The sequence below is a fragment of the Loxodonta africana genome, chromosome 19 (genome assembly GCF_030014295.1).
Source record: "Loxodonta africana isolate mLoxAfr1 chromosome 19, mLoxAfr1.hap2, whole genome shotgun sequence".
Lineage (NCBI taxonomy): Eukaryota > Metazoa > Chordata > Mammalia > Proboscidea > Elephantidae > Loxodonta > Loxodonta africana.
Genome location: NC_087360.1, coordinates 43,156,746 through 43,179,133, shown reverse-complemented (window position 1 = coordinate 43,179,133; position 22,388 = coordinate 43,156,746). Strand labels below are relative to the sequence as shown.

General features: G+C 37.6%; 1 protein-coding gene across 10 annotated transcripts in view; it reads right to left on the bottom strand.

The window, feature by feature from the left end:
- The window catches only part of KIF13B (kinesin family member 13B), a 353,402-nt gene that overhangs the window by 311,469 nt on the left and 19,545 nt on the right, over window positions 1-22,388 (bottom strand). For all 10 annotated transcript variants that reach the window (XR_010318524.1, XR_010318525.1, XR_010318526.1 and 7 more), the window contains one exon: window positions 22,267-22,360. Coding sequence is in view for 7 of the 10 variants with exons in the window: in XM_064271888.1 (XP_064127958.1) it covers window positions 22,267-22,360 (94 nt within the window). In the remaining 3 variants the exon portion in view is untranslated. Of the gene's footprint in view, window positions 1-22,266; window positions 22,361-22,388 lie in introns of those variants that run through there.

The window sequence follows — 22,388 nt, the reverse complement described above, 5'->3', positions numbered from 1 at the left end:
TTTGAAATAACAATAGTGCCTATATCTTTTGTTGTAAGGATTTCATGAGAACTTGAAGGTAAAATCCTTTCAATGTATCTAACACACTCTAAGCAACAGTGTACGCGTGTCAATAGGAATAGGTGTATTTGTTAATGATACTTACTTTCAATAAGAAAATACAAAACTAAATTCTCTATTCATGTCTTGTATTTCCAAGAACTCTGTACTGGCTATCCCTGCATGATTTACACCTTCTAAACATTCAAAAACCTTGATGACTGTGCTCCTTTTACTATGGTAATAGTTCTTTGCTCAGAACAAGGAAACAAACTCTGGATAATATCATGCAATTTGACGTTCTTCAGAGGAAACCCACAGTCTCTGAAATAAACACGTTGTAGTTGCTACAACTACAAGCTTCTTAAAAGGATTAAGATCCACAGTTTAAATCACCTATGATTATTACCAATTAAACCCAACATTTGTCACTAACTAACAAACTAAAAAAAACTCCACTCTGTGAAGAATAGACCTATCTTCTCCCCTAAATTTTTAAGTTCAAGTCTCTACTATTAGTACCAAGTGTGGGCAGCAAATGGACCATGAGTCCAAAATAATCCAAATCAACTGAGAGTCAGTTCAATACACAAGCAAGAGAATTCATTAGTATACAGACCAACCAGCAAAACCAAGCCCACTGTGACTCAAGGGGGCACAAAAAAGGATGTCTTAGCATTCATTCTTCAGAAAACAAAGCCTGAGACTTATTACAGAGTACAGTCTCAGGGAGGAAGGAAAGGAGAGTGAGGCATGAGAAAAGTGTTGAATTATGTCCAACTAGGGTTGCTATGAGTCGGAATTGACTCGATGGCACTGGGTTTGGTTTTTTGTTTTTTTTTTAAAGTTGGTTTGAGTTCAGGTTAAGTAGGTCACCATGGCAACAGCCAAGGTTGAAAAATGATCAAAGTCCCTGGGAAGAGGTAAAGTCAGGAGAATCTGAAGCAGCACACAAGAGGTGTCTGACACAGGGGATAAAGATAAAATCTGAGTCTGCAAGCTTAAATGAAGTTTATGGTAATGGCAGGGCACAAAGCCCTGGTTCATTGCCAGGGTATGACTTAATCATGGACCAGTCTCTGCCTTAGTATCCTACTTTTAAGCATTCCTCCTGATGTAAGTGGATAAAGGCTAGCATATGGGTTTGGTCCTAATAAACATAACTTTCATAGGAAGGATTATCAGATAGGGCTTACCTATACTACCTACAGAACATAGTAAGAATGACTAATACAAAATAGTATCACGCACACATACAATTCTGGCTCCTCCATCGTACTGTAGCTTACAATTTCCCTAAGAAGATTTGCAAAGGTAGCTATGACTTGATTAGTGACTAACTGGGAAGAATAACTGAACAGGTAAATATTTTGCTTACACACACAAGCTTCAGTTGTGGTAATATTTGATGAGAATAAAGTTGAGCAAGGAAGTTTATTTGTTACACATGACCAAAACACCAAGTTATTCAATCTTCTGTGTAGAAGAATATGTAAGTCTAATAAAATTATGAACAATTACAAAAATAGTACCCTGGTGGTGTAGTGGTTAAGTGCTACAGCTACTACCCAAGAGGTCAGCAGTTCGAATCCACCAGGGGCTCCTTGGAAACTCTATGGGGCAGTTCTACTCTATCCTGTAGGGTTGCTATGAGTCGGAATCAATTCGACGGCAGTGGGTTTGGTTTTTGGGTTTTATGTACAGATTCTTAAGATGGTTGTCTTTTTACATAGAAATTTTTTTTTAATTTTATCAATTTTCTGACATACAAATTTACAGTGAAATATTCCCTCTTGTTGACAGTGGGCAAAATTTTTGTCAAAGGTATCTTGCCTTTTTTCAGGATCAATTTCAATATATATTCCTGACTTCTCTGTCCTAGTTAATATTCTGGTAGACACAAGGACTTCATCCTATGATAAGACTGGGAGTCTCACACTCAAAGGAGCATCTTCCTGAAAGGTACATCAGGAACCCAGAAAAAGCCACCTGATCTAGCCCTTCCTTAAGCACTGGAAACTACAGGATAAAGTCCTGCCAATAATCAGTACCATAGTTAAAATAATGTCTAATCTTGTCTTCTCCCCATATACTCTTCCATGACTTTTTATAGCCTATCCCAGTTCCAGGCCATGAAAAAAATTTTATGAGATATACACTGAAGATTTTCTGCTTCTCCCTCAGTAACAGCACAATATATATGACATTTTTACATCCAAAAGTAATACTTGAGCACCTGTGCACCTAGCCTTATGCTAGATACAAATAGGATACTACACAATTATAAAAAATAATGAGTCTGCAAAACATAACACGGATGAATCTGGAAAACATTATGCTGAGTGAAATAAGTCAATCACAAAAGGACAAATATTACATGATCTCACGGTTATAAAAAGTCAAGGATAGGTATAGACACAGAAAGCAACATTCTTTGATGGTTACCAGGAATGGAAGGGGGAGGGAGGGGGAATCACTTTCTAGATAGTAGATGTTTAGTTATTTTTATTGATGGGAAAGGCAATACCCAATTTGGGTGAAGTCTGAACAACCTGACCAAGGGAAATGAAGACACTAAGAAGTATGCAAGAATAAGGGATAATTTTAATGAATGATATATACAATTTTGAAACAACAGTAATAACAATCAAAACATATGAGTGTGGTTACACGGGTATGTATGTATTCATATATACGTATATGAAGACATATGCAAGCAATGCCTCTGCATGTATAGGTATATCTATAAAAAAAAAAAGACATGTATATATATGTTTATGTGTGGTGCATATACATTCATATATATAATAAAGCACATGGGGGCACAGTTATGGAGACTTCCTAGACATATCCAACCACCTCTGGGATTGGCTTACTGGGTTAAAAGGCTTAGGATCATAGTTTTGTGGGACAACTCAGTCAACTGGCATAACATATTTCATAATGTTCTACATCCTAGTTTGGTAAGTAGCGTCTAGGGTTTTAAAAGCTTGAGAGTGGCCAGCTAAGACACAACTATTGGTCTCTACTTGTCTGGAGCAAAAGAGAATGAAGGAAATCAAAGGCTCAAAGAAGAAAACTAGTCCACAGGACCAGGAGCCCACATGAACCACCGTCTATTCTAGCCAGAGAGCAAAAGAATTAAATGCTGCCTGTCTACCACTACCAACCATTCTGACCAGGGACACAAGAGATGGTTCCGGTTAGAATGGGAGAAGAATGTAGAACAAAATTCAAATTCCTAAAAAGGACCAGACTTACTGGACCGAAAGACTAGAAGAACCCCCCACGGCTATCACCCTAAGACACCCTTTCAACTTGGAACTCAAGTGAATTCCAGATGCCACCTTTCAGACAAATAATAGATTGGCTTATAAAATAAACAATATCACCCATTAGTAATGTGCTCCTGTCTCAACTATATGAGACCAAACGGTCAATATTTGCCCAAAAGCAAAAATGAGAAGGCAAGGAGTGGCAGAGAAGCTAGATAAACGGATAGAACGAACATAACGGAAATAATGAGAAGGTTGACACATTGTGAAAACTGTAACCAATGTCACAGAACAATTTGTATAAAAATTGTTAAATGGGAACCTAATTTGCTGTGTAACGTTTACCTAAAACACAATAAAATATTTTTTAAAATAAAACAAGAGACAGAAAGGAAGAAAAAATTCCCTGCTCACTCCTTTGCTGGGGACGAGCAATGGGTGACTGATGGATGGAATTAAGAAGGAGAGGCTTCAGCAATCCGTGCACAGCACCTTTTTTTCCAGATCGTCCACCCCTCAAAGTGAAGAGGTAGGGCTATTTCATCACCTCTAATCTCCAAGAAACCCCAGTTTTCTTCTTCACAGTGCTCAAATTTAAATAGAATCATTTCAAATTTGAATCTGCAAAATCTAATTTTACAAAGTCCACAAGAGAATAATTCAACTTCTCTATTTTTGTTTTATTAATACACATATAAACAAATTCTATTAAAAATCTGTCATCATAGTTTAATGGATTTAAGGGTTAATAAAAATGTCCTAACTCTTAGCTTGATACTTGATAAACAGTTGATGTTCAACTGTTGAATGGACTATAAACGCTTCCTATGGTATTGTGATAGCAACTTCTTAGGTTGGACTGGTTTCTCACGTCACATTTCCTCCTAGAGTATTGCTATCTCAATCTTCAAAACAGAAATCTAGGTTCTTATACAGTATGTGGTATATTACCAATAACTTCTATCCTAGAGATTAAGACAAAGAGCCCTAAAGAAAAAAGTGTTGCCAAAACAATAAAGCAAAATAACTTTTTAAACTTCAATAGCAGAACTTGTTATTTATCTAAACAATTTTCATAATTAGATATCTTAATCTAATAAATCACATATTATCTGATAATTTTATGATGAATTCTGAATTCCAGGGAAACTCAAAACATCTAATTCCTATTAGCTTTAACTTGATCCAGTTACTAACCATACAGGCATAACCCTGAGTCCTCATTGTATCAAATGTTACTTTAAATCTGAGTAGTATTTCAAGCCTGGTGGTAGAGAATCTTGTATTAAAAAAAAAAAAAAAAAGTTTATTTCTCACTATTGCTATACCTATAAAAGCAATTAAAACATGTACAATATTTATATATCCAGTGACAAAACATTAAAATATCATAAATTCTAAAGCAGAAGCTATCATCGTTTTTGTTCAGGCAGGTTTACTAATAAGCTATCAAATAGTCCCCTGCTAGCATTTGCTGATAAAACTGCAAATCTATATTTATTGATATTTTATTGCCTTCTACTATTAACTACGTAATGATATACATTTAACCATACATATGTTACTATCTTTTTCATGTTTAAGGGTCTCCCTGATTGACATTTATGACTATATTCAAAAGTAGTAGTGATTTATATCAACGGTCACAGAATTTTTTTTTTTTTAAAGGGAGGGTTTCATCTAAAACTTGTGAGTACATAAGACAATGCTCTCCCATCTTATTCTGACATAATCAGAATTGACAGGCTCCCCTAGGAACAGCCTCTTTATGAAATTAAAACATTCCATGTACTACTCTCCAGAGGAGTAGATTCTATTTGGGCAGAATTATTAGCCCCACTCAGGCAGAGAGAACAAATAGGTCTATTGTGCATACCATAATTACACATTTTACATGACTTCCTTCAATTAAAATCTTTATTTAAATTAGTACCCACACAGCAGTAGAAAAATGTAAGAAGTCATTATCTAATATGACCTAATGATGACTTCCACTAATAAGGAATTAGTCTGAAAACGACTTCATATATTTCAAAGCAACTATTGTCACCAGGCCCTCCCCTCAGTAGCATTACTCAATTAAAAAAAAAAAAATTTTTTTTTTCTGCAGAAGAAATTTATGTATATGGATCAACTTACTTATTTCTGCATATTTAAGAGCTCCAATTTGTACATAAACTAGAATCTGAATATTCTGTCCCCTCAAAGGGCGGATGTGCTTTGCTCATAGTAGTTACTTATTAATTATCTAATGATCTTTACTAAACTGATATCTAGTAAAAAGTCAGAAAAAATAAAAACATTTTTAATGACCACTTTTAATGGTGCTTGTTTAAATCAACATCTCATTGTTCTCATTAGAGTGGTAGTTAGAACCTTTATAGTATCAATTAATCATTAGGTTAAACATGACCAAATGAGGGGAAAAGGAGGAAGCACTGTATTTTTACTATAAAACAAGAAACATCTCTGCATATCTGTGCCTCATACAGTGACATATACTTGGAGAGGGGGTCTCCCCTAGATACGCTAAAGAGCAGGTCATTTCACAAAATACCAAAGAAATCAGAGTTCAGGTTAATTAAGATCCATCAAAATTTCAATGTACAAATGTTATCTACTTCAGAAAGTTCTGTTCTTAAGATCCTACATTTGAAGCACTTGGGGGGGGGAGCATTATAATAGAAATTCTGAGTTAATGAATATTTTTTATTTATTTTTTGTTGTTGTTGAGAATATACACAGCAAGACATACATCAATTCAACAGTTTCTGCGTGTACAATTCCATGACACTGATGACATTCTTCGATTTGTGCGACCATTCTCATTCTCCTCTTCTGAATTGTTCTTCCCCCATTAACAAACTCACTGCTCCCTAAGTCATACCTAAGCTTTCAAGTTGCTATTGTCAATTGGATCCCATACAGATCTTAAAAGAGCATAATGCTCAAGGCAGAGATTTTCTACTAGTTAAGCTAAACTATTGTCTGGTTTTAGGAAGACTTCAGGGATATTTTTGATTTAAGTTTAAAGATTATCTCAGGGCAATAGTTTTGGGAGTTCATTCAGGCTTCATGGCCCCAGAAAGTCTGTAATTCATCAAGTTAATGTATTATTAACAAACCAAGTACACACGTGTATACTCACATATTCACACATGGAATAAAAAACATAGGACTGAGGCGGGGCCAAGATGGCGGACTAGGTAGACGCTACCTCGGATCCCTCTTGCAACAAAGACTCGGAAAAACAAGTGAATCGATCACGTACATAACAATCTACGAACCCTGAACAACAAACACAGATTTAGAGACGGAAAACGAACAAATATGGGGAAACAGCGATTGTTTTCAGAGCCTGGAGCCAGCGTCCCAGTCAGGTAACCTTTGGCGCCCGATTTAGGGCAGAGCCCAGGGGAGCTGACGGCGCAAACAAGGGGCCCAGCCCTACCCCCTTGAACTCACCCCGGGAGGTGGCTCAGCCAGTTCACGCGGGCAGCATGGTAACGCAGCCGGTGGGAGAAGTCCCCAGGAGGCAGTGACTGGTCTTGGAGCTGGGAGAGCAGCGTCCCAGCCAGGGAATCATGCCACCGGCATTTTGACTGGGCGCTGTCAGGGCACAAGCACGGGGAGCAGCTCCACTCCCCTGAACTAACCCCGGGAGGGGGCCCAGCCGGTTCGCGGGAGTGGCGCGGCGACGCGGCTGGCGGGACGAGAAGTCCCCGGGAGGCAGCAACTGATTTTGGAGCCGGAAGTAAAGCATCCCAGCAGGGGAACCTTGACGTTAGGATTTGGACTGGCAGCGGGTGGCTTCAGAGGGCCAGACCCCCGGGGGCAATCTCCACACAGCCTGCACACATAGGCGACACGCCCCGTGGGAATCTCAGATATAATACTCATTCCAAGCAAGACAAGCAACTCTGGCTATAATCTGAGGTGCTACTCTCCTATCTCGCTGATCACTCCCCCACCCTCCCCAGGCAGCTTCATTAACATTGGAATTGCCTGAGCCAGACAGAGAATGGCTCCGGCTCCGCGGCGGCTTTGCTTCCCCCCCTCTTTTTTTTTCTTTTGGTCTTTTCCTAACCTACTCTTTCAGCCTGAGAGAAGGAACAAAAAAAAAAAAAAAAAAACCCAGGGACCAAAAATCCACCCCTAATTGGACTAAAAACACAGAACCAGCTACAGCCAAGCATATATGATCCAAATCTCAGACTTTCATCCTTACAGGGAACAAGGTGGCGGTTATAATCCAAAGGCAATTCTGATAGGGATGTGACTGCATTTTTTTTTAGCGGATTTTCTGGAAAAACTAGTTTCCCAGTGATGGCTCGGAGACAGCAGTCCATATCAAACCACATACAGAAGCAGACCATGACAGCTTCTCCAACCCCCCAAACAAAAGAATCAAAATCTTTCCCAAACGAAGATACAATCCTGGAATTATCAGATACAGAATATAAAAAACTAATTTACAGAATGCTTCAAGACATCACAAATGAAATAAGGCAGACTGCAGAAAAGCCAAGGAACACACTGATAAAACTGTTGAAGAACTCAAAAAGATTATTCAAGAACATAGTGGAAAAATTAATAAGTTGCAAGAATCCATAGAGAGACAGCATGTAGAAATCCAAAATATTAACAATAAAATTACAGAATTAGACAACACAATAGGAAGTCAGAGGAGCAGACTCCAGCAATTAGAATGCAGACTGGGACATCTGGAGGACCAGGGAATTAACACTAACATAGCTGAAAAAAAAATCAGATAAAAGAATTGAAAAAAATGAAGAAACCCTAAGAATCATGTGGGACTCTACCAAGAAGGATAACTTGCATGTGATTGGAGTCCCAGAACAGGGAGGGAGGACAGAAAACACAGAGAAAATAGCTGAAGAATTCCTGACAGAAAACTTCCCTGACATCATGGAAGATGAAAGGATATCTATCCAAGATGCTCATCGAACCCCATTTAAGATTGATCCAAAAAGAAAAACACCAAGACATATTATCATCAAACTCGCCAAAACCAAAGACAAACAGAAAATTTTAAAAGCAGCCAGGGAGAAAAGAAAGGTTTCCTTCAAGGGAGAATAAATAAGAATAAGTTCAGACTACTCAGCAGAAACCATGCAGACAAGAAGGGAATGGGACGACATATACAGAGCACTGAAGGAGAAGAACTGCCAGCCAAGGATCATATATCCAGCAAAACTCTCTCTGAAATATGAAGGCGAAATTAAGATATTTACAGAAAAACACAAGTTTAGAGAATTTGCAAAAACCAAACCAAAGCTACAAGAAATACTAAAGGATATTGTTTGGTCAGAAAACCAATAATATCAGATACCAGCACAACACAAGGTCACAAAACAGAACATCCTGATATCAACTCAAACAGGGAAATCACAAAAAAAAATTAAGATTAATTAAAAAAAAAAAATACTCATAACAGGGAATCACGGAAGTCAATATGTAAAAGATCACAATAATCAAAAAGAGGGACTACACACAGGAGGCATAGAACTGCCATATGGAGAGTGATACAAGGCGATATAGAACAATACAAGTTAGGTTTTTACTTAGAAAAATAGGGGTAAATAATAAGGTAACCACAAAGAGATATAACACCTCCATAACTCAAGATAAAAGCCGAGAAAAATGTAACGACTCAACAAACATAAAGTCAAACACTACGAAAAAGAGGATCTCACAATTTACTAAGAAAAACGTCTCAGCACAAAAAAGTAAGTGGAAAAATGAAATTGTCAACAACACACATAAAAAAGCATCAAAATGACAACACTGAACACTTATTTTATCTATAATTACGCTGAATGTAAATGGACTAAATGCACCAATAAAGAGACAGAGCGTCTCAGACTAGATAAAGAAACACGATCCGTCTATATGCTGCCTACAAGAGACACACCTTAGACTTAGAGACACAAACTAAAACTCAAAGGATGGAAAAAAATATATCAAGCAAACAATAAGCAAAAAAGAAGAGGAGTAGCAATATTAATTTCTGACAAAATAGACTTTAGACTTAAATCCACCACAAAGGATAAAGAAGGACACTATATAATGATAAAAGGGACACTTGATCAGGAAGACATAACCATATTAAATATTTATGCACCCAACGACAGGGCTGCAAGATACATAAATCAAATTTTAACAGAACTGAAAAGTGAGATAGACACCTCCACAATTATAGTAGGAGACTTCAACACACCTCTTTCGGAGAAGGACAGGACATCCAGTAAGAAGCTCAATAGAGACACGGAAGACCTAATTACAACAATCAACCAACTTGACCTCATTGACTTATACAGAACTCTCCACCCAACTGCTGCAAAATATACTTTTTTTTCTAGCGCACATGGAACATTCTCTAGAATAGACCACATATTAGGTCATAAAACAAATCTTTGCAGAGTCCAAAACATCGAAATATTACAAAGCATCTTCTCAGACCACAAGGCAATAAAACTAGAAATCAATAACAGAAAAATTAGGGAAAAGAAATCAAATACTTGGAAAATGAACAATACCCTCCTGAAAAAAGACTGGGTTATAAAAGACATCAAGGAGGGAATAAGGAAATTCATAGAATGCAACGAGAATGAAAATACTTCCTATCAAAACCTCCGAGACACAGCAAAAGCAGTGCTCAGAGGCCAATTTATATCAATAAATGCACACATACAAAAAGAAGAAAGAGCCAAAATCAGAGAACTGTCCCGACAACTTGAACAAATAGAAAGTGAGCAACAAAAGAATCCATCAGGCACCAGAAGAAAACAAATACTAAAAATTAGAGCTGAACTAAATGAATTAGAAAACAGAAAAACAACTGAAAGAATTAACAAAGCCAAAAGCTGGTTCTTTGAAAAAATTAACAAAATTGATAAACCATTGGCCAGACTGACTAAAGAAATACAGGAAAGGAAACAAATAACCCGAATAAGAAATGAGAAGGACCACATCAAAACAGAACCAACTGAAATTAAAAGAATCACATCAGATTATTATGAAAAATTGTACTCTAACAAATTTGCAAACCTAGAAGAAATGGATGAATTCCTGGAAAAACACTACCTACCTAAACTAACACATTCAGAAGTAGAACAACTAAATAGACCCATAATAAAAAAAGAGATTGAAACGGTAATCAAAAAACTCCCAACAAAAAAGAGCCCTGGCCCAGACGGCTTCACTGCAGAGTTCTACCAAACTTTCAGAGAAGAGTTAACACCACTACTTCTGAAGGTATTTCAAAGCATAGAAAATGACAGAATACTACCCAACTCATTCTATGAAGCCACCATCTCCCTGATACCAAAACCAGGTAAAGACATTACAAAAAAAGAAAATTACAGACCTATATCCCTCATGAACATAGATGCAAAAATCCTCAACAAAATTCTAGCCAATAGGATTCAACAACATATAAAAAAAATAATTCACCACGATCAAGTGGGATTTATACCAGGTATGCAAGGCTGGTTTAATATCAGAAAAACCATTAATGTAATCCATCACATAAATAAAACAAAAGACAAAAACCACATGATCTTATCAATTGATGCAGAAAAGGCATTTGACAAAGTCCAACACCCATTTATGATAAAAACTCTCACCAAAATAGGAATTGAAGGAAAATTCCTCAACATAATAAAGGACATTTATGCAAAGCCAACAGCCAATATCACTCTAAATGGAGAGAAGCTGAAAGCATTTCCCTTGAGAATGGGAACCAGACAAGGATGCCCTTTATCACTGCTCTTATTCAACATCATGCTTGAAGTCCTAGCCAGGGCAAAATAGGCTAGACAAAGAAATAAAAGGCATCCGGATTGGCAAGGAGGAAGTAAAATTATCTCTATTTGCAGATGACATGATCTTATACACAGAAAACCCTAAGGAATCCTCCAGAAAACTACTGAAACTAATAGAAGAGTTTGGCAGAGTCTCAGGTTATAAAATAAACATACAAAAATCACTTGGATTCCTCTACATCAACAAAAAGAACACCGAAGAGGAAATAACCAAATCAATACCATTCACAGTAGCCCCCAAGAAGATAAGATACTTAGGAATAAATCTTACCAAGGATGTAAAAGACCTATACAAAGAAAACTACAAAGCTCTACTACAAGAAATTCAAAAGGACATACTTAAGTGGAAAAACATACCTTGCTCATGGATAGGAAGACTTAACATAGCCATCTATACATATAACGCACCTCCGATCCAAATTCCAATGTCATTTTTTAAGGTGATAGAGAAACAAATCACCAAGTTCATATGGAAGGGAAAGAAGCCTCGGATAAGCAAAGCATTACTGAAAAAGAAGAAGAAAGTGGGAGGTCTCACTCTACCTGATTTCAGAACCTATTATACAGCCACAGTAGTCAAAACAGCCTGGTACTGGTACAACAACAGGCACATAGACCAATGGAACAGAAATGAGAACCCAGATATAAATCCATCCACGTATGAACAGCCGATATTTGACAAAGGACCAGTGTCAGTTAATTGGGGAAAAGATAGTCTTTTTAACAAATGGTGCTGGCATAACTGGATATCCATTTGCAAAAAAATGAAACAGGACCCATACCTCACACCACGCACAAAAACTAACTCCAAGTGGATCAAAGACCTAAACATAAAGACTAAAACGATAAAGATCATGGAAGAAAAAAAAAACATAGGATTAAAGCCAAAAATGGATTAAATGACCAAGGGATTGACAAGCGCAGTTTACATTTAGGATTTCCTTCCTTTTCAAGTTTCAGTTCTAGGGTTTCAAGCGGCACTCTGAATAGGTGTAGCTCATTGTTTCACAGTCTCTTTTCATGCCACTCAAGCTTGGAATTCACCACAAACAGATGAGGGAGGAAAGGACTTCCGTTTTTATTTTTTAAGAGGAAAGGAAGAAAAGAATACATAAAAGAAGAAGGAACTTGTTAAAGTACCAATTTTTCATTTTTCTTTGAAGGTGTGTGGTACTAGTCTTGGTTCCTTTTAACATGATTGTTTTTGCCTTTAAAAATACATTAAACTTTCTAAGAGTAGTCACCTTTTTTGAGTCACATACCCATCTGACCTCTCACTAGAAAAAGGCCATTCATGAACACATAATATTGTACAAACAATTTACAAATACAGTGCAAATATTAAAAAATAGAAGAGAAAGATAAAGACCAAATTCAGGAAAGTGGTTAACTGTGGTACAGAGGAAAGGGGTTAAAACTGGGAGGAGGCTCACAGAAGTCTTAAATTGTACTGGTATTTGTTAAGCTGAGTAAACGTACATAAAAGCACCATATTATTCTTCAGATTTTATTGTATATTACATATATATTTTGGAATTTTGATTAATTTTTTTTTAAACCTGTTTTGGCACAGTGGTTAAGCGTTTGGCTGCTAACCAAAAGGTCTGCAGTGCGAATACACCAGTCACTCCTCAGAAACCCTATGGGGCAGTTCTACTCTGTCCTATAGGGTCACTGTGAGTCAGAATTGACAAGAAGACAATGGGTTTGGTTTGGTTTGGTTACAAGGAAGCACTGCTCAATAGAACAGTATACTAAAATCTAGTGTACAAGAACCTGGAGATCCAAACCAGTAGCCAAGGGCTAAATCTGGCCAAGATATGTTTTGTATGGACAGCACAGTGTTTTGTTTTGCTTTGCTTTTTAATTGTAGTCTGAATGCCTCTAAGCAGGGTATGCACTCTCCAATTAGCTGAATCACCACCATTTTCCAAGAGTTCTTTAAAGACAAGCTGAAGAAAATATAATCCTCATATATTGCTGATGGGAATGTAAAATGGTAGTCACCAACAGAGTGGCAGTTCCTCAAAATGTTAAGCAGAGAATTACCACATGTCCCAACAATTCCATTCCTAGGTGCCTCCCTAAGAGAAAAAAAAGCATATGTCAACACAAAGACTTGTACACAAAGGATTAATGCTACAACACAGATGAACCTCAAAAACATTATGCTAAGTGAAAGAAGCCAAAGAAGACCACACACTGTATGATTTTATTTACTTGAAATGTCCAGAATAGGCAAATCTCAAATCTACAGAGACAGAAAGTAGATTAATGGGATGATGTAAATGTTCTAAAATCAGATAATTATGATAGTAACTCAGTACATATACTAAAAACCAGTGAATTGTACACTTTAAAGGGAAAAGCTGTATGGTGTGTATATTATGTCTCAATAAAGCTTTTAAAAGCAAACAGACCAAAGACACCTATTCGGTTCTTAGCTTGTAAACTGGATTAAATCCCTAAAGCGCTGGTTCTGAAATCATGGTATTTCAAATTATTTTTAAGGGTGTCCTTGAGGTCAAAATTATTTTCATAATAATACTAAGACATTATTTTCCTTTTTTACTGTGTTGACATTTGCACTGACAGTATGAAATCAATCGTGGGAGTTATGGGTTGAACTGTGTCCTCTAAAAAGACACGTTGAAGTCCTAACCCCAAGTACCTGTGAATGTGACCTCATTTGGAAATAGTGTCTTTGTACTCACAATTAGTTAAACAAACATGAGGTCATACTGGAGAAGACAGGGTCCTAATCCAAAATGACTAGTATCCTTATAAGAACAGAAGAAAAGAAAAAGAGAGGCACATAGAGGGAAGATACCCATGTGAAGACAGAGGCAGAGACTGGAGTTATGCTGCCACAAGCCAAGGCGCACATGGTACCACCAGGAGCTAGAGGAGGCAAGGAAGGATTCCTCCCTTACAGCCTTCAGAAAGAGCATAGCCCCAACAACATCGTGATTTCAGACTTCTAGCCTCCAGAACTCTGAGAGAATAAATTTTTGTTATTTTAAACCACGTAGTTCATGGTACTTTCTTACAGCACCTAGGAAACTACATAATACAGCGGTAAAAACTGCAGGTGACTTAGCATGGTGACACCAAAATATATTGTACTGGTACTCATTGTAATCTTCACTGACACAATCACAGGAAAAAAGAAGGGGGGGGAAGCTTTCTCCATTTGAAAACGTTCTCAGTGAAACAGTAAAATCATTAAATTTCTTAAATCTCAGCCCTTGGGCCATAACAAGAAAGGAAGTTCTGATATATGCCACAACATGTATGAACCCTGAAAACATTACGCTGAGTGAAGTAAGTTGGTAACAAAAAAATATAAGATCTCACTTATTTGAAATATCTAAAATAGACAAATGCATAGAGACCAAAGGTTATTGGTGGTTACCAGGAGCTGGTGAGAGGGAGAAAGAGGAAGTTATTGCTTAAGGGTCACTGAGTTTCTGTTAAACATGAGGAAAAAATTGGAAATGGATATTGGTGATGGTTCCACAACATAGTAAACATGATTAACATAACTAAATTATACATGTAAAAAAGGGCTGAAATAAAAAATGCTTTGTTAAAATGTTTTCTATCACAATAAAAAAATTAGTTTAAAAAAAAAAAAAAAGCTCCTCTAATACCATAACTCCCCACGTGTCTGTCAGTGTGTTGTACTGTTGGGGCTTGGGTGTTGCTGTGATGTTGGAAGCTATGCCACTGGCATTCAACTACCAGCAGGGTCACCCACGGTAGACAGGTTTCAGCTGAACCTTTGACTAAGACAGACTAGGAAGAAAAACTCAGCGATCTACTTCTAAAAAGAATAGCCAGTGAAAACCTTATGAATACCAGCTGAACACTGATATACTGCCCGAAGATGAGCCCCGCAGGTTGGAAGATACTCAAAATACAACTGGGGAAGAGTTGCCTCCTCAAAGTAGAGTTGACCTTAATGACATGGAGGGAGTCAAGTTTTTGGGACCTTCATTTGCTGATGTGGCACAACTCAAAATGAGAAAAAACAGCTGCAAACATTGATTAATAATCAGAACATAGAATGTATGAAGTATGAATCTAGGAAAATTGGAATTTGTCAAAAATGATATGTAACACATAAGGAGCAGTATCCTAGGCATTGCTGAGCTGAAATGGGCTGGCATTGCCCATTTTAAATCTGACAATCATATGGTCTACTATGCTAGGAATGACAATTTGAAGACGAATGGCATTGCATTCATCATCAAAAAGAATGTTTCAAGATCTATCCTGAAGTACAATGCTGTCAGTGATAGGGTAATATCCATAAGCCTACAAGGACAACCAGTTAACACCACTGTTATTCAAATTTACACACCAACCACTACAACCAAAGATGAAGAAATTGAAGATTTTTACCACCTTCTACAGTCTGAAACTGATCGAACATGCAATCAGGATGCATTGATAATTGCTGGTGATTGGAATGTGAAAGTAGGGATGATAAAAGAATCAATAGTTGGAAAATATGGCCTTGGTGACAGAAACAATGCCAGACATCACATGATAGAGTTTTGCAAGACCAACGACTTCTTCATTGCAAATACCTTTTTTCACCAACATTAATGTCAAGTATACAATGTGTGGACCTCACAAGATGGAATACACAGGAATCAAATCAAATATATCTATGGAAAGAGATGATAGAAAAGTTCAATATCATCAGTCAGAAAAAGGCTAGTGACCAACTGCAGAACAGACCATGAATTGCTCATATGCAAGTTCAAGTTGAAACTGAAGAAACTTGGAACAAGACTATAAGATCCAAAGTACGACCTTAAGTATATCCCACCTAAATTTAGAGACCATCTCAAGAATAGATTTGACACGTTGAATACTAATGACCAAAGACCAGACGAGTTGTGGAATGACATCAAAGACATCATACATGAAGAAAGTAAGAGCTCATTAAAAAGACAGGAAGGAAAGAAAAGACCAAAATGGATGTCAGAAGAGACTCGGAAACTTGCTCTTGAATGTTGAGTAGCTAAAGCAAAAGGAAGAAATCATGAAGTAAAAGAGCTAAACAGCAGATTTCAAAGCGTGGCTTGAGAAGACAAAATAAAGTATTATAATGACATGTGCAAAGACCTGGAGTCAGAAAACCAAAAGGGAAGAACATCCTCGTCATTTCTTATGCTGAAATTACTGAAGAAAAAATTCAAGCCTCAATTTGCAATATTGAAGGATTCTATCTTATGAGCAAAATACTGAACAACACAGGAAATATCAAACTAAGATGGAAGGAATACACAGAGTCACTATACCAAAAAGAAGCTGTCAATGTTCAACCATTCCAGGAGGTAAGATATGATCAGGAACCGATGGGACTGAAGGAAGAAGTTCAAGCTGCACTGAAGACATTGGCAAAAAAAAAAAGGGGGGCTCCTGGAATTGACAGAATACAAATTGAGATGTTTCAAAAAACGGATGCAGTACTGGAAGTGCTCACTCATTCATGCCAAGAAATCTGGAAGACAGCTACCTGGCCAACCAACTGGAAGAGATCCATATCTATGCCTATTCCAAAGAAAGATGATCCAAGAGAATGCAGAAATTATTGAACAATATCACTACTATCACAGGCAAGTAAAATTTTGCTGAAAATCATTCACAGTAGTTGCAGCAGTACATCGACAGGGAAAATGTAGAAAGTCAAGCCAGATTCAGAAGAGGCCGTGGGATGAGGGATATCATTGCTGATATCACACAGATCCTGGCTGAAAGCAGAGAATACCAGAAAGATGTTTACGTGTATTTCATTGACTATGCAAAGGTATTCAACTGTGTGGATCATAACAAATTATGGATAGCACTGCAAAGAACGGGAATTCCAGAACGCATAATTGTGCTCATGAGAAACCTGTACATAGACAAAGAGGCAGTTGTTCGAACAGAACAAGGGATACTGAGTGGTTTAAAGTCAGGAAAGGTGTACATCAAGACTGTATCCTTTCACATACTTATTCAATCTGTATGCTGAGCAAATTATCTGAGAAACTGGACTATATGAAGAAGAATGGAGCACCAGGATTGGAGGAAGACTCATTAACAACCTGCGTTATACAGATGACACAACCTTGCTTGCTGAAAGCGAAGAGGACTTGAAGCACTTACTGATGAAGATCAAAGACCACAGCCTTCAGTGTGGATTACATCTCAACATAAAGAAAAGAAAAATCCTCACAACTGGACCAATAAGCAACAGCACAATCAATGGAGAAAAGATTGAAGTTGTGAAGGGTTTCATTTTACTTGGATCCACAATCAACAGCCGTGGAAGTAGCAGCCAAGAGATCAGATGACACATTGCATTGGGTAAATCTGCCTCAAAAGACCTCTTTAAGGTGTTGAAGACCACATATGGGCAGCTGATATCTGACAAAGGCCCAAAGTCAGTTAAATGAAGAAAAGACAGTCTGTTTAACAAATGGTGGGGGCATAACTGAATATTCACCTGTAAAAAAATGAAGCAAGACCCACACCTCACATCATGCACAAAAACTAACTCAAAACGATGAAAGACCTAAATATAAAATCTAAAACAATAAAGACCATGGAAAAAAAAAAAATAGAGACAATGCTAGGAGCCCTAATACATGGCATGAACAGTATACGAAACATTACGAAGAATGCAGAAGAAAAACTAGACAGCTGGGAGCTCCTAAAAATCAAACATCTATGCTCATCCAAAGACTTCACCAAAAGAGTAAAAAGATTACCTACAGACTAGGAAAAAGGTTTTTAGCTACAATATTTCCGATCAATGTCTGATCTGTAAAATTTGTATGATACTGCAAAAACTCAACTACAAAAAGACAACCCAATTAAAAAATGGGCAAAGGATATGAACAGACACTCCACTAAAGAAGACATTCAGGTAGCTAACAGATACATGAGGAAATGCTCTCAATCATTAGCCATTAGAGAAATGCAAATCAAAACTACAATGAGATTCCACCTCACTCCAACAAGGCTGGCATTAATCCTAAAAAACACAAAATAATAAACGTTGGACAGGTTGTAGAGAGACTAGAACACTTGTACACTGCTGGTGGGAATGTAAAATGGTACAACCACTTTGGAAATTGATTTGGCGCTTCCTCAAAAAGCTAGAAATAGAACTACCACACAATCAAGCAATCCCACTCCTTGGAATATATCCTAGAGAAATAAAGAGCCTTTACACAGATATATACACACCCATGTTCATTGCAGCACTGTTTACAATAGCAAAAAGATGGAAGCAATCAAGGTGCCCTACAACAGATGAATGGATAAATAAATTATGGTATATTCACACAATGGACTGTTACTCTTCGAAAAAAAACAATGAGGAATCTGCGAAATATTTCATAACATGGGGGAACCTGGAAGGCATTATGCTGAGTGAAATTAGTCAGTTGTAAAAGGTCAAATATTGTATAAGACCACTATTATAAGAACTTGAGAAACAGTTTAAACTGAGAAGAAAATATTCTTTGATGGTTATGAGAAGGGAAGGGACTGAGGGAGAGGGGTATTTACTAATTAGATAGTAGATAAGAACTGTTTTACATGAAGGGAAAGACAACACACAATACAGAAAAGGTCAGCACAACCGGACAAAACCAAAAGCAAGGAGTTTCCTGAACAAACTGAACACATCGAAGGCCAGCATACCAGGGACAGGGGTTTGGGCACCATGGTTTTGGCGGACATCTAAGTCAACTGGTATAATAAAATCTATTAAGAAAACATTCTGCATTCCACTTTGGAGAGTGGCATCTGGAGTCTTAAACACTAGCAAGCGGCCATCTAAGATGCATCAACTGGTCTCAACCCACCTGGAGCAAAGGAGAATGAAGAACACCAAAGATATAAGATAATTATGAGCCCAAGAGACAGAAAGGGCCTTGTAAACCAGAGACTACATCAGCCTGAGACCAGAAGAACCGGATGACTGCCCTGACAGGGAACACAAAGAGAACCCCTGAGGGAGCAGGAGAGCAGCAGGATAGGATGCAGACTGCAAATTCTCATAAAAAGACCAGACTTAATGGTCTGACTGAGACTAGAAGGACCCCAGAGGTCATGGTCCCCAGGCTTTCTGTTAGCCCAAGACAGAAACCACTCCCAAAGCCAACTCTTCAGACAGCGATTGGACTGGACTATGGGATAGAAAATGATACTGGTGAAGAGTGAGCCTCTTGGATCAAGTAAACACATGAGACTATGTGGGCAGCTCCTGTCTGGAGTGGAAATGAGAGGGCAGACAGGGTCAGACGCTGGACGAATGGACACAAATAGAGAGAGTGGATGGAAGGAGTGTGCTATCTCATTAGAGAGAGAGAAACTAGGAGTATATAGCAAGGTGTATATAAATTTTTGTATGAGAGACTGACTTGATTTGTAAAATTTCACTTAAAGCACAATAAAAATAAAAATAGAAAAAAGTGTTGAAGAGCAAGGATGTCACTTTAAGGACTAAGGTACAACTGACCCAATCCATGGTGTTTTCAATTGCCTCATATGCTTGCAAAAGCTGGACAATGAATAAGGAAGATCAAAGAGGAATTGATGCCTTCGAATTACAGTGTTGGCGAAGAATATTGAACATACGATGGACTGCCAAAAGAATGAACAAATCTGTCTTTGAAGAAGTACAGCCAGAATACTCCTTGGAAGCAAGAATGGCAAGACTGCATCTCACATACTTTGCACATGCTGTGAGGAGGGATCAGTCCTGGAGAAGGACATCATGCTTGGTGAAGTAGAGGATCAGTGAAAAAAAGGAAGACCCTCAACGAGATGGATTGACACAGTGGCTGCAAAAAATGGGCTTAAACATAGCAATAATTGTGAGGATGGCACAGGACCGGACAGTGTCTCATTCTGCTGTGCACAGGGTCACTATGAGCCAGAAACAACTCGACGGCACCTAACCACACTAACATACCCTTTGAGGAGCCATGATGGAACAGTGGTTAAGAGATGGGCTGCTAACCAAAAGGTTGGCAGTTCAAATCCACCACCGCTCCTTGGTAACCCTATGGGGTAGTTCTACTTTGTCCTATAGCGTCGCTGTGAGTCAGAATCTACTCAACAGCAATGGGTTTGGTTTTTGGTTTGATGTCCTTTGAGCCCTGGTGGCACAATGGTTAAGTGCTTGGCTGCTAACCAAATGACTGGCAGTTCAAACCCACCCAGTGGTTCCAGGGAAGAAAGACTTGGTGATCTGCTTCTGTAAAGCCTATAGGCTAGGAAACCCTACAAGGCAGTTCTACTCTGTCATATAGAGACACTATGATTCAAAATCAACTCAATAGCACAAAACAACAACACACCCTTTATAATCTAATAACAGCATATCCTATTGCTACTATATCCTAATGGCTCTGTATCAATAATAAACTTGAATATTTACAGGACACTTTACAAAGCACTAACAATCATCAATAAGCATATGAAAAGATGCTCAACATTGTTAGTCATTTGGGAAATGCAAATAAAATCCACAATGAGATACTATTTCATACTCACTAGAATGGCACTGGGTTTTGGTTTTTTTTTTTTAGAATGGCTAATATTTTTGTTTTAATGGATAATAACAAGTATTGGAAAAGATATGGAGAAAGTAGAATCCTCCCTAGGGCACTGCTGGTGGGAATGTAAAATGTTGCAGCTGATGTGGAAAACAGTTTGGTAAAAAAAAATTTGGTAGCTCCTCAAAATGTTAAGCACAGAATTACCACATGACCCAACAATTCCACTCCTAGGTATACACCCCAAACAACTAAACGCAGAGACTCAAGCAGATACTTGTACAACAATGATCATAAGAGTATTATTCACAGTAGCCAAAAAAAAAAAAAAGAGGTGGAAACAACCTAAGTGTTCATCAACACATGAATCAACAAAATTTGGTATATCCACAAAATGGACTATTATCTAGCCATAAAAAATGAAGTACTAATATATGCTACAACATGGATGAATTTTGAAAACAGTAAGTGTAAACCAAACAAAAAAAGGACAAATATTCTATGATTCCATTTATACGAAATATCTAGGAGAGGCAAATTTATACAGACAGAAAGATTACAGATTACTAGGGGCTGGGGTGAAGGGAGAATAGGGAGAATCTCTCAATTGATACCTAGTTTGTTTTTGAAGTGATGAAAAGGTTTTGGAGGTAGATGATGATGGTTGCACAACATGGTAAATAGAATTAATGTCATTGAATTATACACTTAAAAATGGTTAAAATAGCAAGTCTTATATAGTTACCCACAATGAAAAAACTTTTTAAAGCACACATAATTAAATTACCAGTTGCCATCAAGTCAATTCTGACTCATGGTGACCCCATGTGTGTCAGAGTAGAAATGTGCTACACAGGGTTTTTGATGGCTGATTTTTCTGAAGTAGATTGCCAAGTCTTTCCTGCAAGATACCTCTGGGTAGACTTGAACCTCCAACATTTCGGTCAGCAGTGGAGCACGTTAACCATTTGCACCATCCAGGGACATAATAAAATTAGGAAGTACAAATTATAGCCGTACCAGTATTTAATACAGAGGAATCACTGAGAGTTGCAAGAATGCCTTCATGAGAGATGTAGCACTTAAATGGGCTCTGAATTACGGACAGGATCGGAATTAGCATAAGGAAAAGCCACCCAAGCTAAGGAAATTCTAAACACCTTCCCTTCTACCCCACTTCTTCCTATTTACATCTTAGTTAATCCTCTAGCCAATACTATATCCTTCAAGTAGCCTTCCTCAATTACTGTATAATCTAATGTCTACTCTCTTCTCTGAGCTTCTCATACAATTACTATCTATAATACTAATTCTGTTGCTTAGTCATACCATATGGTATACCTTATTCAACTTGACCTCTTCAACTTGATTACAGACTCTGAAAAAGAGCAGTTTGTCTCTACTTTCTTGGTATTCTCCAAAGCACACAGCAAGCACTGAATAAATATTTGTTAAACTGAATTCAATTCAGCATTCATTGCTGCTTTCAATCATTTAAAAAGGCGTTGATTAAAACATTGTTTCTTAACTTACCGGGCATCTCCTTTGGAAAGATTAGTATTTACAGGATAAAGAATAACCTTGTTTGCATCTACATCCACCACACATTTGGTATGCAAGTCAATTTCTGTGGATGAAAAACAGGGAAAATGGTC